Here is a 20,131-nt window from a genome sequence, read left to right on the forward strand (position 1 = left end):
GGAGAGAAAAAAAGCCCCATGTCAACTGAGTAGCCTAGACTTCCCTGCTTCCCAGATCACCCTTCTTGCCCTTCTTTCAGTCACAGTCTTTCTTCCCAGTAGTCCTCCTAGCCACCATGATTTTTTATCCTTGGCTTTCCTTACCCGCTGCAACTCCTCTATGATTCAGCCTTCCAGCCATGATTATAAGAGGACTGGGCCATGTTTTTATGTTGATTATTCAGTACCTGTACATTTGCTTCCATATCTTTTAAAAAGCTAAGTGGCTTAATGAGTTTCCTGTACACCTCTTCTCTGTCCTTTTGGATAACTCTCCTTTTCTAGGTCATTGGAATAGTTTTTCTTTGTGTCTTCAGAAGTTCTTTTTGTGGAAAATTGTCCACCCTTCCTGGGCTGACTTTCCCTTAGGATTTTAGTTCATTTTGATCCTGAAATTGGTTCCCCAAAAATATTCCTTACGTTCCTCCTCTTGTGTATCACAGATGTCAAGGAAGAGGAGTCACTTCCTCCAAAAGTTCTCACCATTCCTACTCCAGAGACTCTCTTCACCTTGGTAGTAAAAATCCTGTCCAGGATTTCCTTCAGTTGACTCTTCCACTTTGTGAAGGATGAAATGATCATCAAAGCAAGCCAAGAAATTGTTTGCTCCTTGGTTTTGGACAGAGAGAACGAGCTCCAGAAGGGAGTATGACTTGTACTCCTATAGACTGTGGTTTTTTGTCTGTTTCCAGAAGGCCTATGGCCCCTTCCTGCTCAGGTGATCTGCAGTACATGCCATACTAACAAATATCTCTGCATTTTGGCCTCCTGTAACATGCTTCTCTCCTCTGGATGTGTGCAAATGAGTACATTATCTGCATAAATAACATGACTATGTCCTCCCTTTTTTACCCAACCTTGCTGTGATGACTCTAATTCAAGCTCTGGCTCTCCTCCTTGCTCTGTGTGTGACTCTGTCTGGATAAGCTCTGAGGTCTCATGACCCCAGCCTCAGAGAGCTCGCAAGTATTCCTAGGCAATGCCGGGACAACAAGTTAGGGGCATGACTAAGTGAGAAGCAGTCCTGCATGGCAGAAAAACACTGCACATACCAACTGGATAACCCAGTCAAGTCACTTGTCTCTTAAGCTTTAGTTTCTTATCTATAAAATGGAGATAATCTTTGCAACCTAGGCCTTCCAGGGCTAGGGTGGTGAAAGGCTACCCTTCAGGTCCTATAGTAACAGGGATACTATTATCATCCTTACTACAAATTCACAACTTTGCTACCAAACAGACTTAGGGTCACTTTTTACTTTGGGGTTCAAAATGTAAAGTTCTGAAAATCATCAGGCCCTGTGGGCATGTCCCCCAGCCCCCCTGCCCGGGCCCCGCTCACGTACAGGCATGGGGATCTTAGATAGCTCTTTGCCGATACAGTTCTTCATTATGCTCCAGAGGTTAATGTTATAGTTAGGTTTGTCAGGGATGCGTGTCCTCCTCTTGACTTTGGGCGGCATGCCCAGGATGCGCGCGGCACTCCCAAACACCTGCCAAAGAATCAGAAGGAGGAGCTGGGGACCAGGGCCTCAGCCTGGTCAATAAAGCAGGAAGAAAATTCCAAGAAAATGTTCTCTTTTTTGGTAGTGATGCCTGGGCAGTGAACACATGTTCTGACCCCTGGGCAGGGCTGGGACGATAGGAGTCCTGCCTTCCTCAGACATCCACTAGGCTCACTCCCTGTAGATTCCAGATGCCTTCTGAGCAGGGAGAGCTCTGGGCTCATGGTGGAGGCAGATCCTTTCCCTTTTCCAGACAGAAGTGTCATAATTTGGAAAAGACCCCAGTGAAAATTTAAGAGAATAAAGTATTGATTTCTGTCTTCAAGGTTAAGTGCCCTGGCTTCTAGCCCACGGACCTTCTGAGGCCTCCCTTATCCACCTCCCCATCCCTGGGAGCCCACCCTCTCTAGTCCACATTACTCACATGGTCCTCTGCATTCCAGTCATCCACTGGGCCTGCCTCATTCTCACCTTCAGCAGATCTGTGGAAAACACAAAGGTCAGGGGGTATTTATAGGACCTACCTCTATAGTACAAAAGACTGAATGGTTCCCCCAAAGTGGGTTATCTTCAGGTACCCCAGCTTAACCAGGTAATTTTCCTATTGAGCCCCTCCTGGAAAGGCTTCCCCCACATCTCCTGAGAGCCTGGAGGAAGACCTGGCCTGTAGAAGGCAAGCTCTTGTAGGTCCTCCTGGGCTGATGGGGGGTTTATGGTTATTGTCCAGGGGACAGTCTTACTAGGATAAGCACATAGGCTCAACCCACCATGTGGGAAGCAGGTAGTGTCCTTTCCACTCCTCACTTTATGGTCCTAGGAACTGAGTCCCACCTCTATGAAGGGACAGAGGAGCTCTGATCCGTCTTGGTGAGGGAGTGCCCTCACTGCAAGAACTCAGGATCTGCGAAGGCGTGATGGATCCTTTGGAGGGCAGTGGTAACTGTGTAGGCAGAATCATCTCCATTTTGTAGGTGGACACGCATAGCCCTTTCTGACTGCTCCCTCCTAGATGAGTGATGGAGCCTCTGGGTTTGGGCTAGACCAGATGATTTCTGAAGAGCAGACAGAGTGCCTTGGCTGGGCTTCTCTTCCCCCTGCTCCACTCTTCCTTATTTTTCTTGATGATGCCACCATTTTCTCGGAACCACAGTGAATTCTTCTTTAACTGTTAATTCCTGCATCCAATCACTTCCCAAGTCCTGTCGAGTCACTCTTCCTCACAGCTGCCCCCTGCAGCTGCCCCTTCCTCTCTGGTCCTCATCCAGGACTTTATCACTCATGCTCCAGTGCTTCTGTCCTCTGCCCTTCTCTGATCCCTCCCTTCCTTTCTTAGGGCCCCTAGGGCACCAGGCTGACATTGTACTCAAAGCCTCCCACGGGCTAGATCCACACTGATTTTTCCACTCTCGTTCCACATCACTCCTGGTCACATACTCCCTGATACAGTGAACCTGGACTAATAGTAATGAGGACAATAACAACTGTTGGCATTGAAATGGTGCTTCAAGGTTGGCAAAGAACTCGACAAATGTTACTTCATCTGTTCTTCGTAATATCCCTGTGAGGTAGGTGCTATTATCATCACTCCCATTTTTCAGATAAGGAAACTGAGGCAGGCAGAATTTAAATGACTGTTGAGTGTCTGAGGTGGGGTTTCCGATGTGTGCACTAGGGCTCTAACCACTGTGCCTTGCAAGTCACTGCACGAATTCATCCTAAGGCCCTTCCTCTACCTCTTTGTCTTTTCAAATCCTTTTCTACACACAAGGCCCAGCTCAGCGCCCCCACTTCCAGACAGCACACCCTCTGCCTGGTATTATATGGATCTCCTTACACATCATATCCCACTCCCACCCTCGCCCTCTGGGAATACAAGCTCCTGGAGGGTAGGACCCAAGTCATTTTTATTTCTGCATTCCTACATAGTAGGAGCATAATAAATGCTTTCTGAAACTTGTCTTTCAAGGTGATGAAAACTGCCTCTCTCTCCTCGATGGAAGCAGAGACACAAGTGAATAATTCTGCATGCATGCCAGTCTCGCTTGATCAGAAGCTAGTTTCACTAAAATGCTTTTCCCTTTTCTTCCATATTCTTGGTCATGAGGGAGACTCATTGAAAGGAGGAAGGAAGGGGATGTAAAAACAAAAAAAAAGTAAGACTCACTAAATAAGAAGATAAATTCTTGCTGAATTAGAATTTGCTTTCCAGTTTTAAAGCCTATAACTCTATTGGTCATTCACTGGTCTGGGCCTTACCACACTCGGTTTGGGGGTCATCATCCTCATCTGTAAAATGCAGAAACTGAGGCCCACAGGGGTAAGCTGACCTGCCAAGGGCATCTTAGTTCATGGCCCTTTAGATTCCAAGCACTCTTGTCATTTTGCCCCTAGATTCTTGGTGACGGTGATGGGTCTGGGAAAGACAAGATTCTACTGCCTGTAGCAGCCAGAAACAGCCCTGAGGACAAGTCCCTGGTCAGATCTCTTAATAGACTTGAGAGTGAGCCACAAACAGTGATTAACAGACTGCCTCTCTGCCCTCCTTCAAGTAGTATGGCATTATAATTAAAATGTATACCAAGACTGAAGGTGGATGAGATCACAAAATTAACTGGTACAAGTGGGGTGAGTGAAAACCCCAGAGGTTTGGGAGACAAGAGACGAGTTTGGATGTCACCAGCTTTAGGACTGGGGGCAAGTCACTTCCTTTGAACCTCAGTTTCCTCATCTGCAGGTGGGGATAGCAATACTTACAGTCTCTTTTTCACTGAGCATAAGCAGAGTGCTTTGTCAGCCTTCAAGGACTCCAGAGAGGTAAGCACTAAAGGCACACCTGGCATTGGGGTGGGTCATGAGATCATGCTGCAGACTCATGCCCCATGTTAGTCATGTACATGATTTTAAGGTGCCCCTGAAAAGTGGCCAGTATGGCCAAGGTGTAGAAATATTAGCAGTATGATGTCAAAAGTGTACACCCGAGCCACCCCTCCCATTTCAAGGCTGCAGACTAGACCTGAGATGAAACATACCTGGGGAGAATGGGCCAGTAGGAGGGGCCTCAGAGGCAGCCAGTCCCACTCCAGTCTGAGGAGATCCCACCTGACAAGCACATGAAGGCCATCCTGCTCTGGCCTATCTCTAACTAAACAGCTTGTTCTACTGTGGGAAATCTGTGAAACACATTCCTTCCTTATGTGGAACTGAAATCCGACCCGTCTGTCCCAGATGTCTTCTCTGGGACCAAGCAAAATTTCTTCAATCTCTGTTTCCCATGACAGTCCTCCAGGTCTTTGCAATCAGCTCATCCATGTCTCAAGTCCTTCTCCAGGACAAACCTTTCCAGTCTTATGACCCATCCCAGCACACAATAAAGAAGAAGGGCTGATAACATGACAGGTGCTAGGAAGCAAGGCTGAAAAGGGCCCAGGGCCTGTCTCTAAGAAGTTACTGCTGTACTAGAGAGACAGCCAGGCGAAATGGAGACAGCCTCTCCTAGAGTCAGGAAGAACCCAATTCTAATCCTGCCTCCCACACTGACCAGAGCATTGCCATATTTGAATCCCCCAGGGCTTGACAATGGCTATTTTAAACACAGAATACACAAGCCCCTTTGTCTCTATAAGTGAAACAGCTCTGGCCACAGGTGCCCTGCCCAGAGCAGGCCTGAAGCCAGAGGCCCCCTGAGGTGGTCAGACCTGGGCAGGCCTCAGATCACAGCATCTCAAGTTGGAGGAGACCTCAGACATCTAGCTTAACCTCTCTGGGGTACAACAGAGGACATGGAAGACCAGTAAGGGGGAGGGATGTACCCAAGGTCACACTCATGGCTAGGCCTCCTCAAGTCAAACCCATAACACCATGTTTTTGGGATCCCTTTCTTGGGCTCCAGCTTGTGAACCTCCTGTGGACAGGGATGGTCAGTCGGGCAAGCTTCATGGATCTGGGTGCTAAAGGACGGGAAACATCTCAACAAGTGGAGATGGGGGGGTAACTTGATGTGAGGACCTCCACCTCTTGACCTTCTCTAATGTCTTTGGGTCCTCTAGATTTTCATTCTCTCCTTGACCTAGGCCATGACCTTAGAATGCAGTCTGGAACAGTTAAGCTAAAAGGAGCTCCTGAACCACTAGAATGTTTACAGTTTAGTGATACCCCTTACCCCCAACCTTAATCCCAATTTAAACATGGAGAAATGTGATGCTGAGAGGGTAACTTGCCTAAGGTACTTTACAAAAAGTTTTTAATGGTATGGCCAGGACCAGGACCAGCTGCTGGTCATGTTTTGTCCACATTTAGTATCTTCCCTAGAACCCAGAACCTTTGGGGCCTCTGAGGCACCTGATAAACGTTCCTGTGTTATCGGCGAAGTGCCACCACCTACTAAGGTGAGACATCACGCACAGAGACATACCTGCTGTTGTCTTTAGGGTCTGTGATCACTGTGATGAAAGACGAATCTTCCATAGCGTCAAAATACTCTGTATCCTCATCTTCATCACTGAGGTCTCCTTTGACCCCTAGGAAAATGCTTCAGGTTAACTCCATAGCCACCAGTCAGTCTACAGATTTGATATACAATTGTACAGCTTCCTGCCATGTGGACAGGGTGTAGATGTGAATCAATGAGGCTCCTTCCTAGCACACTGGGATAACCTGGGGGGGACTGTTCCCCTGGCGCCCCCTCCATTCCCATAATAATAATGATGTTGAAAACAAACCCAAGCCAACCAGTAGCTCTCTTTCCCCTTCACCGCCCCCTCTCCCCCTAAAGTGCAGTAAGGTGCACCTGTAGCTAAGTGGGAAGCCAGCATTCTCCTGCTTCATTTGCATTTCTTTGTGGTGCCTCGGGCCCAAACTGCCCTGCCACTCTTAGACTGTTAGTTGACTCTGCTGATTAGCATAAGGCAGCCCAGCCCTGTGTGATTCTAGGGGAGTCTCTTTTCCTCTCCTCTTGGGGTCTGTCTCAGTTTTTTTATCTATAAAAGGAGGGGGTTGGAACAGCTTCTGATCCCTCTGACAGTCTGAGATTCAGATCACTATTTCTGGCTTCTTTCCTTTTTTTTTTTTTTTTCCAAAAGCTCATTTTCCCACATTTTCCACTGGGGAACCCAAGGCTGGAGGACCATTCAGAGTGCCCTGCCGCCAGCAAGAAGCTCACAGGATGGAATGCACCAATCGGATGCCTTTCTCCATGCCCAGGCTTCCTTAATGTGGCCTCGGCCAGAGGTGTGTTGAGGATGCTCCTCCTGGCTTTGGCATTCTGATTCTGTCCTCTCTGGCCAACCCTGGCTTGTCCCTACCTGATTCTAGGCTGCCTGCTTGGTTTGCTCTGGCCTCCAAAACATATGCTTTCCTGTCCTAGGCTGCTCTGCTAGGATTTAAATTCCAATTCCTTCACAGCCACGGGGGCTGAAGTGAGTCACCCTAACATGTCTAGGTGCTGGAGGAGCTGATGATTTACTGAGACTGAAGGGGCTGGTCTCAGCTCAAATTCTGATAGATTCCTGGGGACTGGGACTTTCTCTAATAACTCTCCCTGTGTGGGCCCTGGAGGCCCATAGAGTCCAGAAGCCAGATTCTCATTAGCTGCTCCTTGTTCCTCTAAGTGCCAGCCTGGACAGGGCCTAGAACATCAGAGGCAACAAGCGGGCCCAAGAGAGAAAGCTGCACTGAGTCCCTGGTTAGTCTCCACCTACGCTGTTTGCAGGGCTTTTCTAGGAAAGTTATTTGAAAGATCATTGTCTTTTCCTCAAAATGTTTGATCTCTTCATTCCTTTAAAGGCTTCTGTTTCTAGCCTCAACCCTAGCTTGTGAGATCAGTTCTCTTTGATGGAACCAAGGACTGTACACTGGTATACCTAATGGGTGACAAGTTCTCCAAAAAGCTTTCTTGGTGATCACGTAGATAATTTTCTTAGCAACTCTGGGAGACATGGAGAAGCAAGACATGTTTCTTCTTCCCTTGGAGTTCCCACTCCCCTTGGATTGCTATCTCTTTTCTCACATTATCTTTCCTTCCAAAGTTCTTTAGGGCTGCCAGGGATACCGCCATCTTCTCATTCACCTAGGCCTACCACTCAGATTCCTCCCTCACACTTCTCACGTATCCATTCCATTGCCAAATCTTGTCCTTTCTTCCTTCACAACCTCTCTCCTGTACACACGCTCCCAGTCATTCTTTCTCTTTCCTAGACTATTACAACAACCTCTGCACTTCAATAATCCTCCCCATAGCTGCCAAAATGATTTTAGAGTGGACTGTGTCATTCTCTCACAGGCTCCCTATGATCTCCAGGATCAAATGCAACCTCTGGTGGCATTTTTAAAGCCCTTCTGACCTCTCCAGCACCTTCCCCATATCCAATGAGTCACACACACAGTCCTCCTGGCTGTTCCTCACGCACACCTGGCCAGCTCTCATCTTTGTTCCTTCACACAGGATTTCCCTTTCTCCTCTCAGTTTTCCTGGCTTCCCTGAAGGCACCTCCAACCTGACCTCCATCCATTTGATCTCATTTTCATGTTGTCTCTCCCGTTGGCCTGGTAGCTCCCTGAGGATAGGGATTCTCGTTTGCCTTTCTTGGTCTCCCCAGTACCTGTTACATAGTTAAGTACTTGATCAATGTTTGTGGACTAACGTTTCTTGTAGTGCCTTCCCTCTGAGATTATGTCTGATTTATCTTGTGTATTGATCTAGGTCTCTACATCTTGTTTGTACATTGTTGTAGCTGTTCAGTTATTTTTAGTTGTGTCCAATTCTTTGTGATGCCACTTGGGGTTTTCTTGGCAAAGGTACTAGAGTGGTTTGCCACTTCCTTTTCCAGCTTATTTTGCACCCAGGGAAACTGAGGTAAACAAGGTGAAGTGAGTTGCCCAGGGTCACACAACTAGTAAGTGTCTGAGGCTGGATTTGAACGCATGAACACATCTTCCTGACACCAAGCTCAGTGCTCTATCCATTATGGAACCACCTGGTTGCCCTTTGTACAGAGCTGTTTGCATGTTTTCTTAGAACACAGGTTTTAATGAAATGCTTGACAATTTGACTCCTCAGGTCTTCCATACCTCTCCCTCCTCCCTCTCTCAGATGGGGACCTCACTATGACCTCTCTCTCCTCCATTTCTCTTAGAGAGAACCCCCTGACCACGATCCCTTCCTCTGTCCTCCTCTTTCCCAGATTCTGATAATGAGGTGGCCCATGTCCTCTACATGTGCCCTTCACCTCATACCATACTGTCTTCTCCAGCAAAATGCATCCTCTACCTCTCCTGAATATTTGACCCCCCCCCCCTCACTTACTGGCTCCAACCCTACTGCCTTCAAACATACCCAAGTCTCACTCTCCTTAAAAAAACCCTAGCATCCCCTCAAGCTATCTCCTCTCTCTTCCTTCTCTCCTTCTAAACTCCTAGAAAAAGCTAATAATACTTATTTCCCCCACTTCTTTCTTCCCATTTTCGTTTTAACCCTGGTTTGGCTTCCAAACTCCTCTAACAATGCTTTCTGCAAAGTGACCAGTGACCTTTTCTTAATGGCCAAACTGGACAATCTTTTCTTGGTTCTCATTCTTTCTGCTGCATCTGCCACTGTTGATCACCCTTCTGTCCTGTTGGCTCTTCCCTCCTTGGCTTCTCCTGACCCTACTCCTCCTCATCTCCTCCTCAGAGCCTGAGCTGTGTGAGTGCTTCCCAAGGCTCTGCTCTGGACCCTCTTCTCTCTGTTACTTCATCAGTTCCCATTATCGTTTTTATGCAGGTGATTCACAGATCTCTTCCAAACTTCCCTATTCTTGTCAGAAACGTCACTTCATGATGATGAAGCTCAAGTTCCCCTTCTGCAAGAGGACTTTCTTGGTCTCCTCCCCCCATATCTTACATGTCAATGGTCCTGTGAGCTCCTGCTTAGCCATGGCACTTCATAAACACTTACTGCTTACTGACTATTACTGACTCCACTTAATGGCTGGCTTAGAGTGATCATCAATAGGAACACTTTATCGTTCCCTCCCAGCTTGATTTACTTATTTTTTCTTTTGCTCATTAAAGGGGGCCATTCCCTGACTACTTCTTAAAGAGGTCTCTTCACTGACTGGGTATTACCTCCCTCTAAGTGAGTACCTGAAAAGGCCTCCCACTGCATCCTGGGCCATCTCCAGTCATCCTGATGAATCTCTGGCCATTGGACCCAGATGCCTCAGGAGGAGAAGTGAGGCTGGTGACCTTGCACAGCCCTCCCTCACTCAAAACAAAGTCAAGTGCAAGTCATGTCACCATTTCTCTAATGACATCTTTGAAAACGAAGGATGAACACAACCACAACAACAACTGACTGGGTTGGGCTCATGGGGACGTTGCTGTCTCTAGTCAACAAGAATTTCTTAAACGTTTACTGTGTGCCAGGCACTGTTCTAAGTCTTGGAGTTTCCAAGAAAAGGCCAAAAACAGTCTCTATCTTGAAGGAAAGCAGCTATGTCCACAGAGGAGCTATACAGGCACCTTGGAGGAAAGGTGGAGGACAGTCACTAGCATTAAGAGAGACTGTAAAAGGCTTCTTACAGAAGGCCGGGAGAATGTTCCAGCACAGTTGGAAGGTCAAAGATTGATTGGAGGACATAATGAGGAGGCTGCTGCGTCTAGGACAAAAACCGCAGAAAGGGCCTGAGAGGAAAGGCCCAAACCCCTACTCGCTGCAGAAATCTCTCTAAGCAGACTCATTAGGTCTCTGTTGGCATATTGCTAATACTGGGGCTCACAACTACTTGGGGGTGCTAGTGAACAGTTCTCAAAATGATCCAAAATCGAGATATTCTGGGCCAGGTGACCAATTAAGAGGGAAAGTAACTCCTGCAGAGCCTCAGAAAGAAGAGAACCCACAAGAAAACAGGAGAAGAGTCAGGGAGGAATTGAGAAGGGGGGAGAGGAAGTGGGAGCAGGAGCCACTAAGGAGCTCCCATGGAAGGCAGAGCTACCATGAAAGGGCATCAGACTCATACCACTGGTAGAATTCCCAAGAAATGGTTTTGAGAGAGATACTCAATCTGTCTCAGGAGAAGGGAAACAGGGCTCCCAGGGGCAAGTGACACCCAGGAGTGGGAGGGCATAGGCCCAGGGCAAAGACTCTAAGACATTGGGAAGAAAAATGTCCCTGGTGAGGGCAATAATGAACTGCATAATCAGGGGAAAAGGAAAATTCCAACCTTGGGGCAATGTCCTCCCTAACACTCCCAAGTGGTATGCCTAACTAAGAGTGAAGCTTAACAGGAAAAAGGGGGCCAGAGGGTAAGACATGCTTTAGAAGAAGGAATCCAAAAGAGATGTCATAAAAGCTTTTATTCTATGAGAAATGCAAGAATAAAGATGGGCTAAATAAGCATAAGGGTTGTGAGTCAAAGAATAAAAGTCTAGAATAGGCAAAAGGAGAATAGAAGTAATGAAGAGAATGAGGGAAAGAAATTCTTTTAGGAAAAAGGCACAAAGAAGAAATATGGATGAATCACTCATGGACTGCCTGAGCCAACACAATAAAAATGATTAGTTTACTTCTTTAGTGCCCTATTAATCAAACTGCCAAAGGAGCTAGAAAAAATAACATAATTCATTTTGAGAAACAAAAAGTCAGGAATATCAAAGGAATTAAAGGGAAAAATGTGTGGCCTAGCAGTATCAGGCCTCAAACCATACCGCAAAGTCATAATTATTAAAACAACTTGGTAGTGGGTAAGATGGAGAATATCGAATTAGTAGAACAGATTAGTACACAATACACAGAAACAAATGAGAATAGTAGCCTAGAGTTTGAAAAATCCAAAGATTCCAAGTACTGGGGCAAAAACTTACTTGATTCAACAAAAATTGTTGGGAAAAGTGGAAAGTAATCTGGCAAAAACAAGGTACAGCTCAACATCTCCCATTGCATACTAAGATAAGCTCCAAACAGGTATATGATTAGACATGAAGGGAAACATCAAAAACATATTAGAAGAGCATGGAAGACATTATCTGTCACTTCTATGGATAAGGGTAGAATTCATGACCAAACAAAAGAAAGAGAAGTTCACAGAAAGTAAAATGGACAATTTTGATCATATAAAAATCAGAAAAGTTTTTGGAAAAAACAAAATACAATACAGCTAAAATGTATAGACAGAAGCGAGAAACTGCAGCATGTCTCTCTGATAAAGCTTTCATTTTGAGAATACAGAGAGAGTTGATTCAAGTTTATAAGAGTAAGAGCCATTTCTGGCTTTTAGTAAACTGCTAAATGGTCAAAAGATATGAACAGGCAGTTTTCAGAGGCGAAATATCCAAAGTAGCGATAGTCATATGAAAATATGATCTAACTAATGATTATAAAAATGCAAATTAAAACAACATTGAGGTACTACTTTACAACCATAGGATCAATGGGGTTGACAAAGAAAGAAAAAGAAAATGACAAATGCTGGGGAGACATGTGAGAAAACAAATACATTCATGCACTACTGATGGAGCTGTGAATAAGCCCAGGCATTCTGGAAAGCAACGTGGAACTATGCCCCCAAAACTACTTTGATTCACAGATACCATTACTAGGTCTGTATTACAAATGGATCAAAGAAATAAGAAAAGGATCCATATGTACAAAAACATTTACAGTTACTCTTTTTTATGGTGGCAAAGAAGTGATAATGTCCATCAACTGAGGAATGACTAAACAAATTATGGTATATAGATATGATGGAACACTACTGTGCTATGAGAAATTATTAAGGGGATGGTTTCAGAAAAATCTGGGAAGATTTGTTTAAGCTGATACAGAGGGATGTGAACAGAATCAGAAGGATAATGTATACAATGACAGTAACATGGTAAAGGCAAACAACTGAAAGACTCAGCAACTGACCAACACAATCCAAAGGACTCCCCTCAGAGAAGCGAGGGACTCAGGGGGAGACTGAAGCACCCTTTCTTTTCTCTTCTGTAGGGGTAGGGGAGTCACGGGCAATCAGCGACTCTATCTGTGATCAGTTTTGTTTTCTTTCTGTTCTCAGTGCACAGGCTTTGGGGACGGGATGAAGAGAAATCAACTGCAAAGAAAATAACGTTGAATTAAAAAAGAAAAAGATACTGTAAATGGGATAAAAAGACTAATGAACAAAACAAACTGAAGAGGAGAAGAGAAAGAGGGATTTTACTTGACTAACAAGGGGGAAAAAGAAGGGAAAAATTAAATAACTGTATAAATGCAAGAAAGACAGGATTTAATGGGTTAAAAAAATAACCTATTACAACTAAAGAAAGGGTAGCAAATGAGGAGGGAGAGAAGGACCTTGAGAGTGAGGGGAATAGGGCTGCCTTAAATAGAGTGAAGCTGAAATAACTAAAAAGACATAGTAGAGTGTTTAATAATAGCCAATAAAAACTAGCATTTATATAGAGCCTGTTACATGCTAAGCACGGTGCTGAGAACTTCAGAATTATTATCTTATTCCATCCTCACAACAACCTGGGGAGGGAGGTGCTATCATTATCTACATTGTACAATTGAGGAAAGTCAGGCAAGCAGAGACTAACTGACTTGCCCAGCTAGTAAATGTGTAAGGGGGAATTTGAACGCATGTCTTCCTGACTCAAGGCCTGAAGATCTACTCACTGCACCACCGAGCTTCCCAAAAAGACACATGCAGTATCAAAATGTGGTGTGGGAGCAAAAAATCTATGGCTTTATAACCTCCGTCTTTATAAGTGAGTTTTGCCTTCTGGAGCCACGCTGAGGAAGTCACTCCTGTAAAGACATCCATCCTATGGGTGATGAGACCATCCCTTAAGTTTCTCCTGGACACACACACACACACACACACACACACACACACACACACACACACACACACACACACACACACACACACATATGAGCATGGGGAGAATGTCTATCACTGCAGCCAATTGAAGGGAAAAGCTTCTGAAAAGAAAGTAAATTTGGAATGTAAATATGTGGTTAAGAAGACTGTCTACAACTGGGATTTGGCTTTTGAGGCCACAGTTTAAAATCCAGAAATGATGATCTTATGGTCAGGCATGCAGCCCTAAAAAGGGCTGGCAAAAACAGATTCGTGAGATCGTAAATCTAACCAAAAAGGCTCTAAACTGAAAAGTGAGGAGGGAAGAAATTGCCAAGTTGGTTTCCACTGAGAGGAACTACACCATAGGGAATGCTTATTAATTTACAGGAGACAAAATCCAAGAAAAGTTTAGCAATAAAACACCTGGCTTCAGATAAAGTCAATACTCAAATGCACAAAGTATGGGTAAAAAAATGAGGTGAATTAGATATGTTGATGCCAAGAGGTAAATCAGACCTCACAGGATCACTGACGCTAGAGATAAGTATGTTAAAGATTTGTGATCTGGTCTGTATGAGAATCCCTCCACCAACATAGATCAGAATCTATGCACAATTTAGTCAGAGATTTTGAAGATTAGCTTGATTTCAGAAACGTTAAGTGACTGCTCCACTGCCACACAACTAGAGTGGTAATTGAGTATAGCATTATATATTAAGAAGGTATATGAAGAAATTTAAGAACCTGAGGTAGCAGAAAATGGCATAAAATATTTGGGTTAAGATTGTCAGAGAGAGAAATAGAAGCAATCTTGTAAGGGGTGTATACTACAGACCATTTAGGAAGAAGGGAGAAATTGGTGAATTTGTGTAAAAGTTTGCAAATTTGCTGTGGAGGCATGACAGAACACTAATGAGGGACTTCAGTTACCTGGAACTCTCTCTTTTGCCAAAAGAGGAGCAGATGATACATTTCTGGAGATTTCATCCTTTAAAAAGTAGAAGTTGTCAGGGAAGATGATATTTCTGGACGTGATTTTGACCAGTAGGGAGGAGGTGATTCTATAAGTTTATCATTCTAAGTGTCTTGAGTGTTGGTATACAATTTTTCTATTTCCAAGTTAGTTATAGATATGGGTAGAAACAAGACACTATGGTATGAGCATACAAAGGTACCAGACGTTTTCCAATCAATATCTATCTAGTAAGAGCAGAGCCTGACTAGGAGGATTAAGTGAATATAAACACATTGTTAGTGCTACCTCATGGAAGTGCTCATTCTCCCTGCAGAACTGTGTTCTTCACAGGCAGTCTTTCGTAAACTGAAGACAGCAGTGTTCGAGGGAGAATCAGAGAATCGGGGGGTGGAGGGCCCCCTTGCCCCAAACAACCCCATCATCTACAACATCCCTAACAAGTGGGCATCCAACCCACGTGAGCACTGGGACATGAGGAATCTCACTGTCCTCCAAGGCAGCCCATTTCGTGGACAGACAGCTCAATGTCAAAAAGTGACTCTGTGCACTAGCAGTGCTTCCCCTTGCCCTCACCTCCACCACTCAGAAACCACTCCTCAAAGTACCTGTTAGCTCTTTCTTTCTTGAAATCATTCTGTTGTCTCCTCCACACCCTAGAAGAGTGGAAGCTTGTTGTGGGCAGGGACTATTCTGATTTTGTCTAAACAGTGTCTAAGAAACGTTTGCTGACCTGCACTCACCCTCTGAGGCACCCTCTGAGAACAAACCTAACCCTTTAGCATCTTGTCTCCTCCTAAGGCTTTTCTTCTAGGATCAAAGCTTCCAACAGGTCAGAGGTTAGCTAGTTCAACCTTGTCACTTGCCCAGAGAAGACCCATGGACCTTCTTAAGGCCCTGCAAGGAGGCGCAAAACCCCAATCCAGCCCTCTTTCTGCTACTCTGTGCTTTCTGTCCCCATCCCCAGCAAGTCTTCTGTCACTGACATGTTGATGAGGACAGAAATAGTGGTGCTCCTCCAAAGTCCTAAGCTGGCCTTGCCCTAGGTGAGCAGGTGATTCCAATGTGGGAAGAAGCAAGTCCCCTCAGGGCAGAGAGAGGAAAGCCCTCCCCCCCCCCCCCAGGAGCCCTCCCCTGCCTCCAGCCCTGGCAGGGGGCCCACTCACCCTGGGGGAAGCTGTCAGACTTGGGGTTGGTCGGGGCCCCTCGGCAGGCTCGTTCCAGGCTGTTGTGCTGTTTGGCTAACTGCTCGATGGTCTCTTCCAGGCGGATCCTTTGCTCCTGCTCATACTGTAGGGCTCTTTGCCATTTCCGACTATGTATTTCTGCTAGTCCCAAGAAGTCCTGACAAGCCTAAGAGAAGAATCCCCCCATGTTAGCCAGGCCTGGCGCTGGGGTACACAGCCTCCTCACTCTTTGCCAGGGCACAGGCAGCAAGGAGATGGATGGGGTTGGCTATCAGCTGACTACTTACCATCTTCAGTTTACTTAGGTGTAAAAACAAGAGTTAGATTAGATGACCCTCGGGGACCTTCTAGCTCTAAAGTTTAGGAGGCATTCCCATTAGCCACTTTTTGGCCCAGTTTTCTCATATGTAAAACGGATGCACTATTGGCACCTACCTTTCAGGGCTACTGTGAAGACCATACGAGATCATGCATATAAGTCTTTTGTAAAATTCAAAGGGTTGGTGAAAGGTGATGCCCCCTCAGTACTTTTCCTATGATCGCATCACCTTCCTTTCAACTCCAGCACCTCCCTTATAAAGCTGCCATTCGCAGCCCTGCTACAGAGGCTGTCCACCACTCATTCTACTCTTCAGGACAGGGCCATACAGCCCAGCCACACCACACTAGCACCCTCCCCTATTTTCACTAATGGGTCAATCAGCAAGTATGGATTAATTGACTGCCAGGTGCCAGGCACGATACTCCTTGAAACGAGCTTATGTTCTACTCTGGGAGGTAAACGGGTACATGCAAATGTATGCTCAGCCCAAACAGAAAGTGCATCAATACAAGGCAGTGTGGGAGGGAGGGCCTAGGGTTGGGGGAGTCAAGAAGGGTGTCAGGGAGATGATGCTTGGGCCGTATTTTAAACCTAGAGGGGAATACCTTCCAGGGGATCACCTCTGCCCAGGAAGGGGGCCTGGAGATGGGCCACGGCGTGGGGAAGGGACAGAGTGGAGGAAGCGGAGTCCCATCTAGGGAGACTGGGAAGACCAGCTGAGTCAGCCTGGGGAGGCCTTTGTCCTCTCTCTATTCGAGGTCCTGGGGCTGGCTTTTCCCCAACAGAAGTCCTGGCACTCTCCTTTGCTCTTGTCTCAGTACACTGATTTGTCCACATGTTTGTCTGGCTATTTGATTCTAAGCTTTCTGAGGCAAGGCTTTGCCATGTACATCTGTATCAGTACCTTGTCTCCATGCAGTAGGCATTCGACAAATGTTTGTTCAAATGTAGACCGGAAATAGGGCTCTGAGGGAAGGACCCGCCTTTCCTAGCACCAGGTACAAACTCTGCAAAAAGCAGCTGCTAAAGTGATCCTTGAAGAAATGGTCAATATGTACTTGATCGGGACCTCTTCTGCCAGCCCTTCCTCTTTTCTTTTCCTCAGTCCCAGGGCAGGCTGGCATGAAGGTCTGGGATGCTACCTCCTGTAGGAATGATGATCTAGTCTCTCTCTTGCAGGCTCATTCACTTCTAGGATGTTCCTGTCTCCACAGTGCCACCTGGCACCCCATGGCATCTAGGGAACTACTCTGTACACTAGAACCTGCTGCCTGGGGTACACTTACCCATCTTCTCTAAGTCCACTCAAGCCAAAAGTTGTTTACACATCCTTAGATCTGGAACTGGGAGAGGATGGGAAAGCTCTTGTGAGGTCCAGCTCTCATTTTACAGGAAGGAGACCCAGGGGGTAAAATCCCTGTCTGAGGCCACTATGATAGTCACACATCTCATGAGGGCCCAACAGCATTCCCTTTCCTTCCTTTCAAAAACGTTTTACTAGCTATTAAGCAAGGACTAAAAACATAAACTTGTCACAAAGACTAGTGTTACAGCAAAACTACGACTGCAGCTAGGGATTGAACCTCCACCAGAACGCCTGAATGTGACAACCAACTGAATGGCAGCCCCAGCCTAAGGAGCCCTGGCCTTGTCATTTTGGCCTTTGTTTTTCCAGTGATTTCTGTGGGACCCTGAGGCAGGGCATAAAGATCATTATTCATTGAAAAAAGTTTCACAAAAGTATATGTGATTATTGAGACAAGAGGCTCAGTATTGAGTACATTGCCTCCAGAAGCATGCTGGCCATCTGAGAGGTTGCCTGGGAGCTGGGGGCCACATGTCCCAGAGTCATCTCTGGACAATCCCTATGGGCCCCTTGCCTGCCTCTATCCCTCACAGCTGTATGCCAGCCTTAAGGAAATGGCAATTTTCTGCACGGGGTGTAGGAATTCTATGTTATCATGACCCTTCTGTGTGTACAATGCTTGAACTCCGGTACCGTGGGCAGGTGACCCTTTGCTGAAATTCCCCTCAAGTCCTAGCAGGCCTACAGAGCTGGGAAGGCTTGAGGAGGGTCTATGATGCTGCTGTCTCAACGCTAATCCTAGTTAATTCAGATGGGCTCACGACCAGAAAGCTGGTCACCAAGGAATGGCTTGTTTTTGGCCAGAGCAGCTCATGAAGGCCACTGATCAAAGGACTGAATGGTTGAGGTGTAAAGGAGTAAAGAGGACTCCACCCTGTTGGAATCATGGACTCTGCCAAGTATTAAATGCACCAAAAGTACTTTGAAAAACATGATGTACCATCACATAAATGTCAGAAATTGTTTTTGTAAAGAGTGAGATCACAAACTCATAAATCTCTGGAGAAGGTCAAGAGGCAAGCTGAAGCAATTCCCAATTTATGCCAGCATTTTAAAGAGCAATGCAGGCTGCTCATAATTGTCTAAAGCATTCATTTATTCATTTACCATTCAAGGAACATTTACTTGGCACTTACAAGGGGGTTAGGGGGCTGCAGAAGATACAAAGTGGAAGAAGACACAGACCTTGTCCTTAAGAACTTCTGACTCTTCATAGGGGAAATGAGCTGTGCACAAACGACTACACTGGAGGCAGAATTAGTACAAGCAGAGTTTGGATGGGAGAAGAGGAAGAGAGAACAAAGGGAGCGCGCCAGAGAAGGTCAGGGCAAGGTGAGCTTCAGATGAAGGATGTCTGGGAAAGGGTTCCTCAACAGGGCAGCACTTGGGCTGGGCCTTTTTTCTTTTCTCTTCTTTTGTTCCAAATTTACCTTTCACCACCCCACTGAGAAGGTAAGACAGACAAAATGTAGTACAAATATATGTAGTCACAAAAACCAAATTTCCACATTAAACCATATTCAAAAAAGAAAGAAAAGAAAAAGGAAGAAATAGAGAAAACTATGGTTCAGTCTGTACCATGAGTCCATCAGCTCCCTGTCTGGAGATGGGCAGCATGTTTCATCACGAGTCCTCTGAACCTGCAGTTGGTCACGGTGTCGATCTGAGTCACTAAGTCTTTTACAGTTGTTTATTTTTCAGTATTGTATCCTTTCATTGCTCTTATAGCACAACATTATTCCAGAACATTCATAGACCAAATCTTCTTCAGCCATTCTCCAACTGATGGGCACATCTCCTCAGTCTACAACTCTTTGCTACCACAAAAAGAGCTGCTATCCATATTTTTGTACAAATGGGTACTTTTCCTCTTTCTTTGGGTTATGTACGTATGGCATGTACAGCTGAATAGATTTTTAGGCATAGTTCCAAATTGCTTTCTAGAATGGTCAGGTTTGTTCCCAGCTCATACTCTCTAGCATTTGCCATTTTCCTTTGTGGTCATCTTGATCAATCTGATGGGTGTGAGATGGTCCCTCAGAGTTGTTTTCATTTGCATTTCTCTAATTACTAGTGATTCTGAGCAGTTTTTCATAAGGCTAATGGTGACTTTGATTTATTTTTATCCTTTGACCACGTATCAGTTGGGGAATGGCTCTTCTTCCTGTAAACTTGAGGCAGCTGCTTTGTTTTAGAAATGACTTTCATCAGAGAAACTTGCTGCAAAGTTCCCTCCTCCTTCCCATTTTTCTTATAATTTTAGCTGCATTGGTTTTGTTTGCTCATAAACTTTTAAAAATTCTCCATAATCAAAACTGCCCATTTTACCTTACCTCCTATGAACCTCCCACAGATCTGACAGGTAGTTTCTTCTCTGCCTTGTTAATCTGCTTATGATCTCAACCTTTACGTCTCACCCTTTTGAGTTTATCTTGATATAGTCAATCCTCAATGTTAGTGTTTAATTTTAGTGACTTCAGGCATTTACATGTCTTTATGAGTAACCTCACTTTCATTGCCACATTGGCAATGATGAATGAGAGGCATGACGCATGCAAAGTTGCGAAGCAGTTGGTATTCCTATAGGTGCTTCACTGATCTTGTTCCCCTACTGATGTACAGAGCTATCCATGCATTCGGAGTGTCAGTGGTGACAGTGAGACCCTTCTGTCTCAGTGTTCTCTGACAGCAGCTGAAAATCCCGTCAACGTCTCCCTTGGTTTTCAGAGGGTGGCTAAGGCAGAGAGGTGTAACGTTGCCTAAAACCAATTTTTTCTTTTAATTGAGATGTTAGCATGAAAGGTCACAGAATTCTAGTGAATTACTAGGGCAAAAAATGTTGCATATTATCAATTTTATTCTGCATTCTGCACTCTATGAATTACTTAATGGTAACGGTGTTAGGTTACATATTATCAGA

The 20,131-nt window shown here is 45.3% G+C and overlaps 1 protein-coding gene across 10 annotated transcripts in view; it reads right to left on the minus strand.

The window, feature by feature from the left end:
- OSBP2 (oxysterol binding protein 2) overlaps window positions 1–20,131 on the minus strand; it is a 293,276-nt gene that overhangs the window by 46,518 nt on the left and 226,627 nt on the right. For 9 of the 10 annotated variants that reach the window (XM_072599925.1, XM_072599926.1, XM_072599924.1 and 6 more), the window contains 4 exons: window positions 15,503–15,689; window positions 5,953–6,058; window positions 1,966–2,023; window positions 1,383–1,529 (listed from right to left, as the gene is read on the minus strand). In XM_072599925.1, the coding sequence (XP_072456026.1) occupies window positions 1,383–1,529; window positions 1,966–2,023; window positions 5,953–6,058; window positions 15,503–15,689 (498 nt within the window). The remainder of the gene's footprint in view (window positions 1–1,382; window positions 1,530–1,965; window positions 2,024–5,952; window positions 6,059–15,502; window positions 15,690–20,131) is intronic. The other variant, XM_072599933.1, reaches the window with a different exon arrangement.

This window comes from Notamacropus eugenii, chromosome 4 (assembly GCF_028372415.1).
Source record: "Notamacropus eugenii isolate mMacEug1 chromosome 4, mMacEug1.pri_v2, whole genome shotgun sequence".
Taxonomy (NCBI): domain Eukaryota; kingdom Metazoa; phylum Chordata; class Mammalia; order Diprotodontia; family Macropodidae; genus Notamacropus; species Notamacropus eugenii.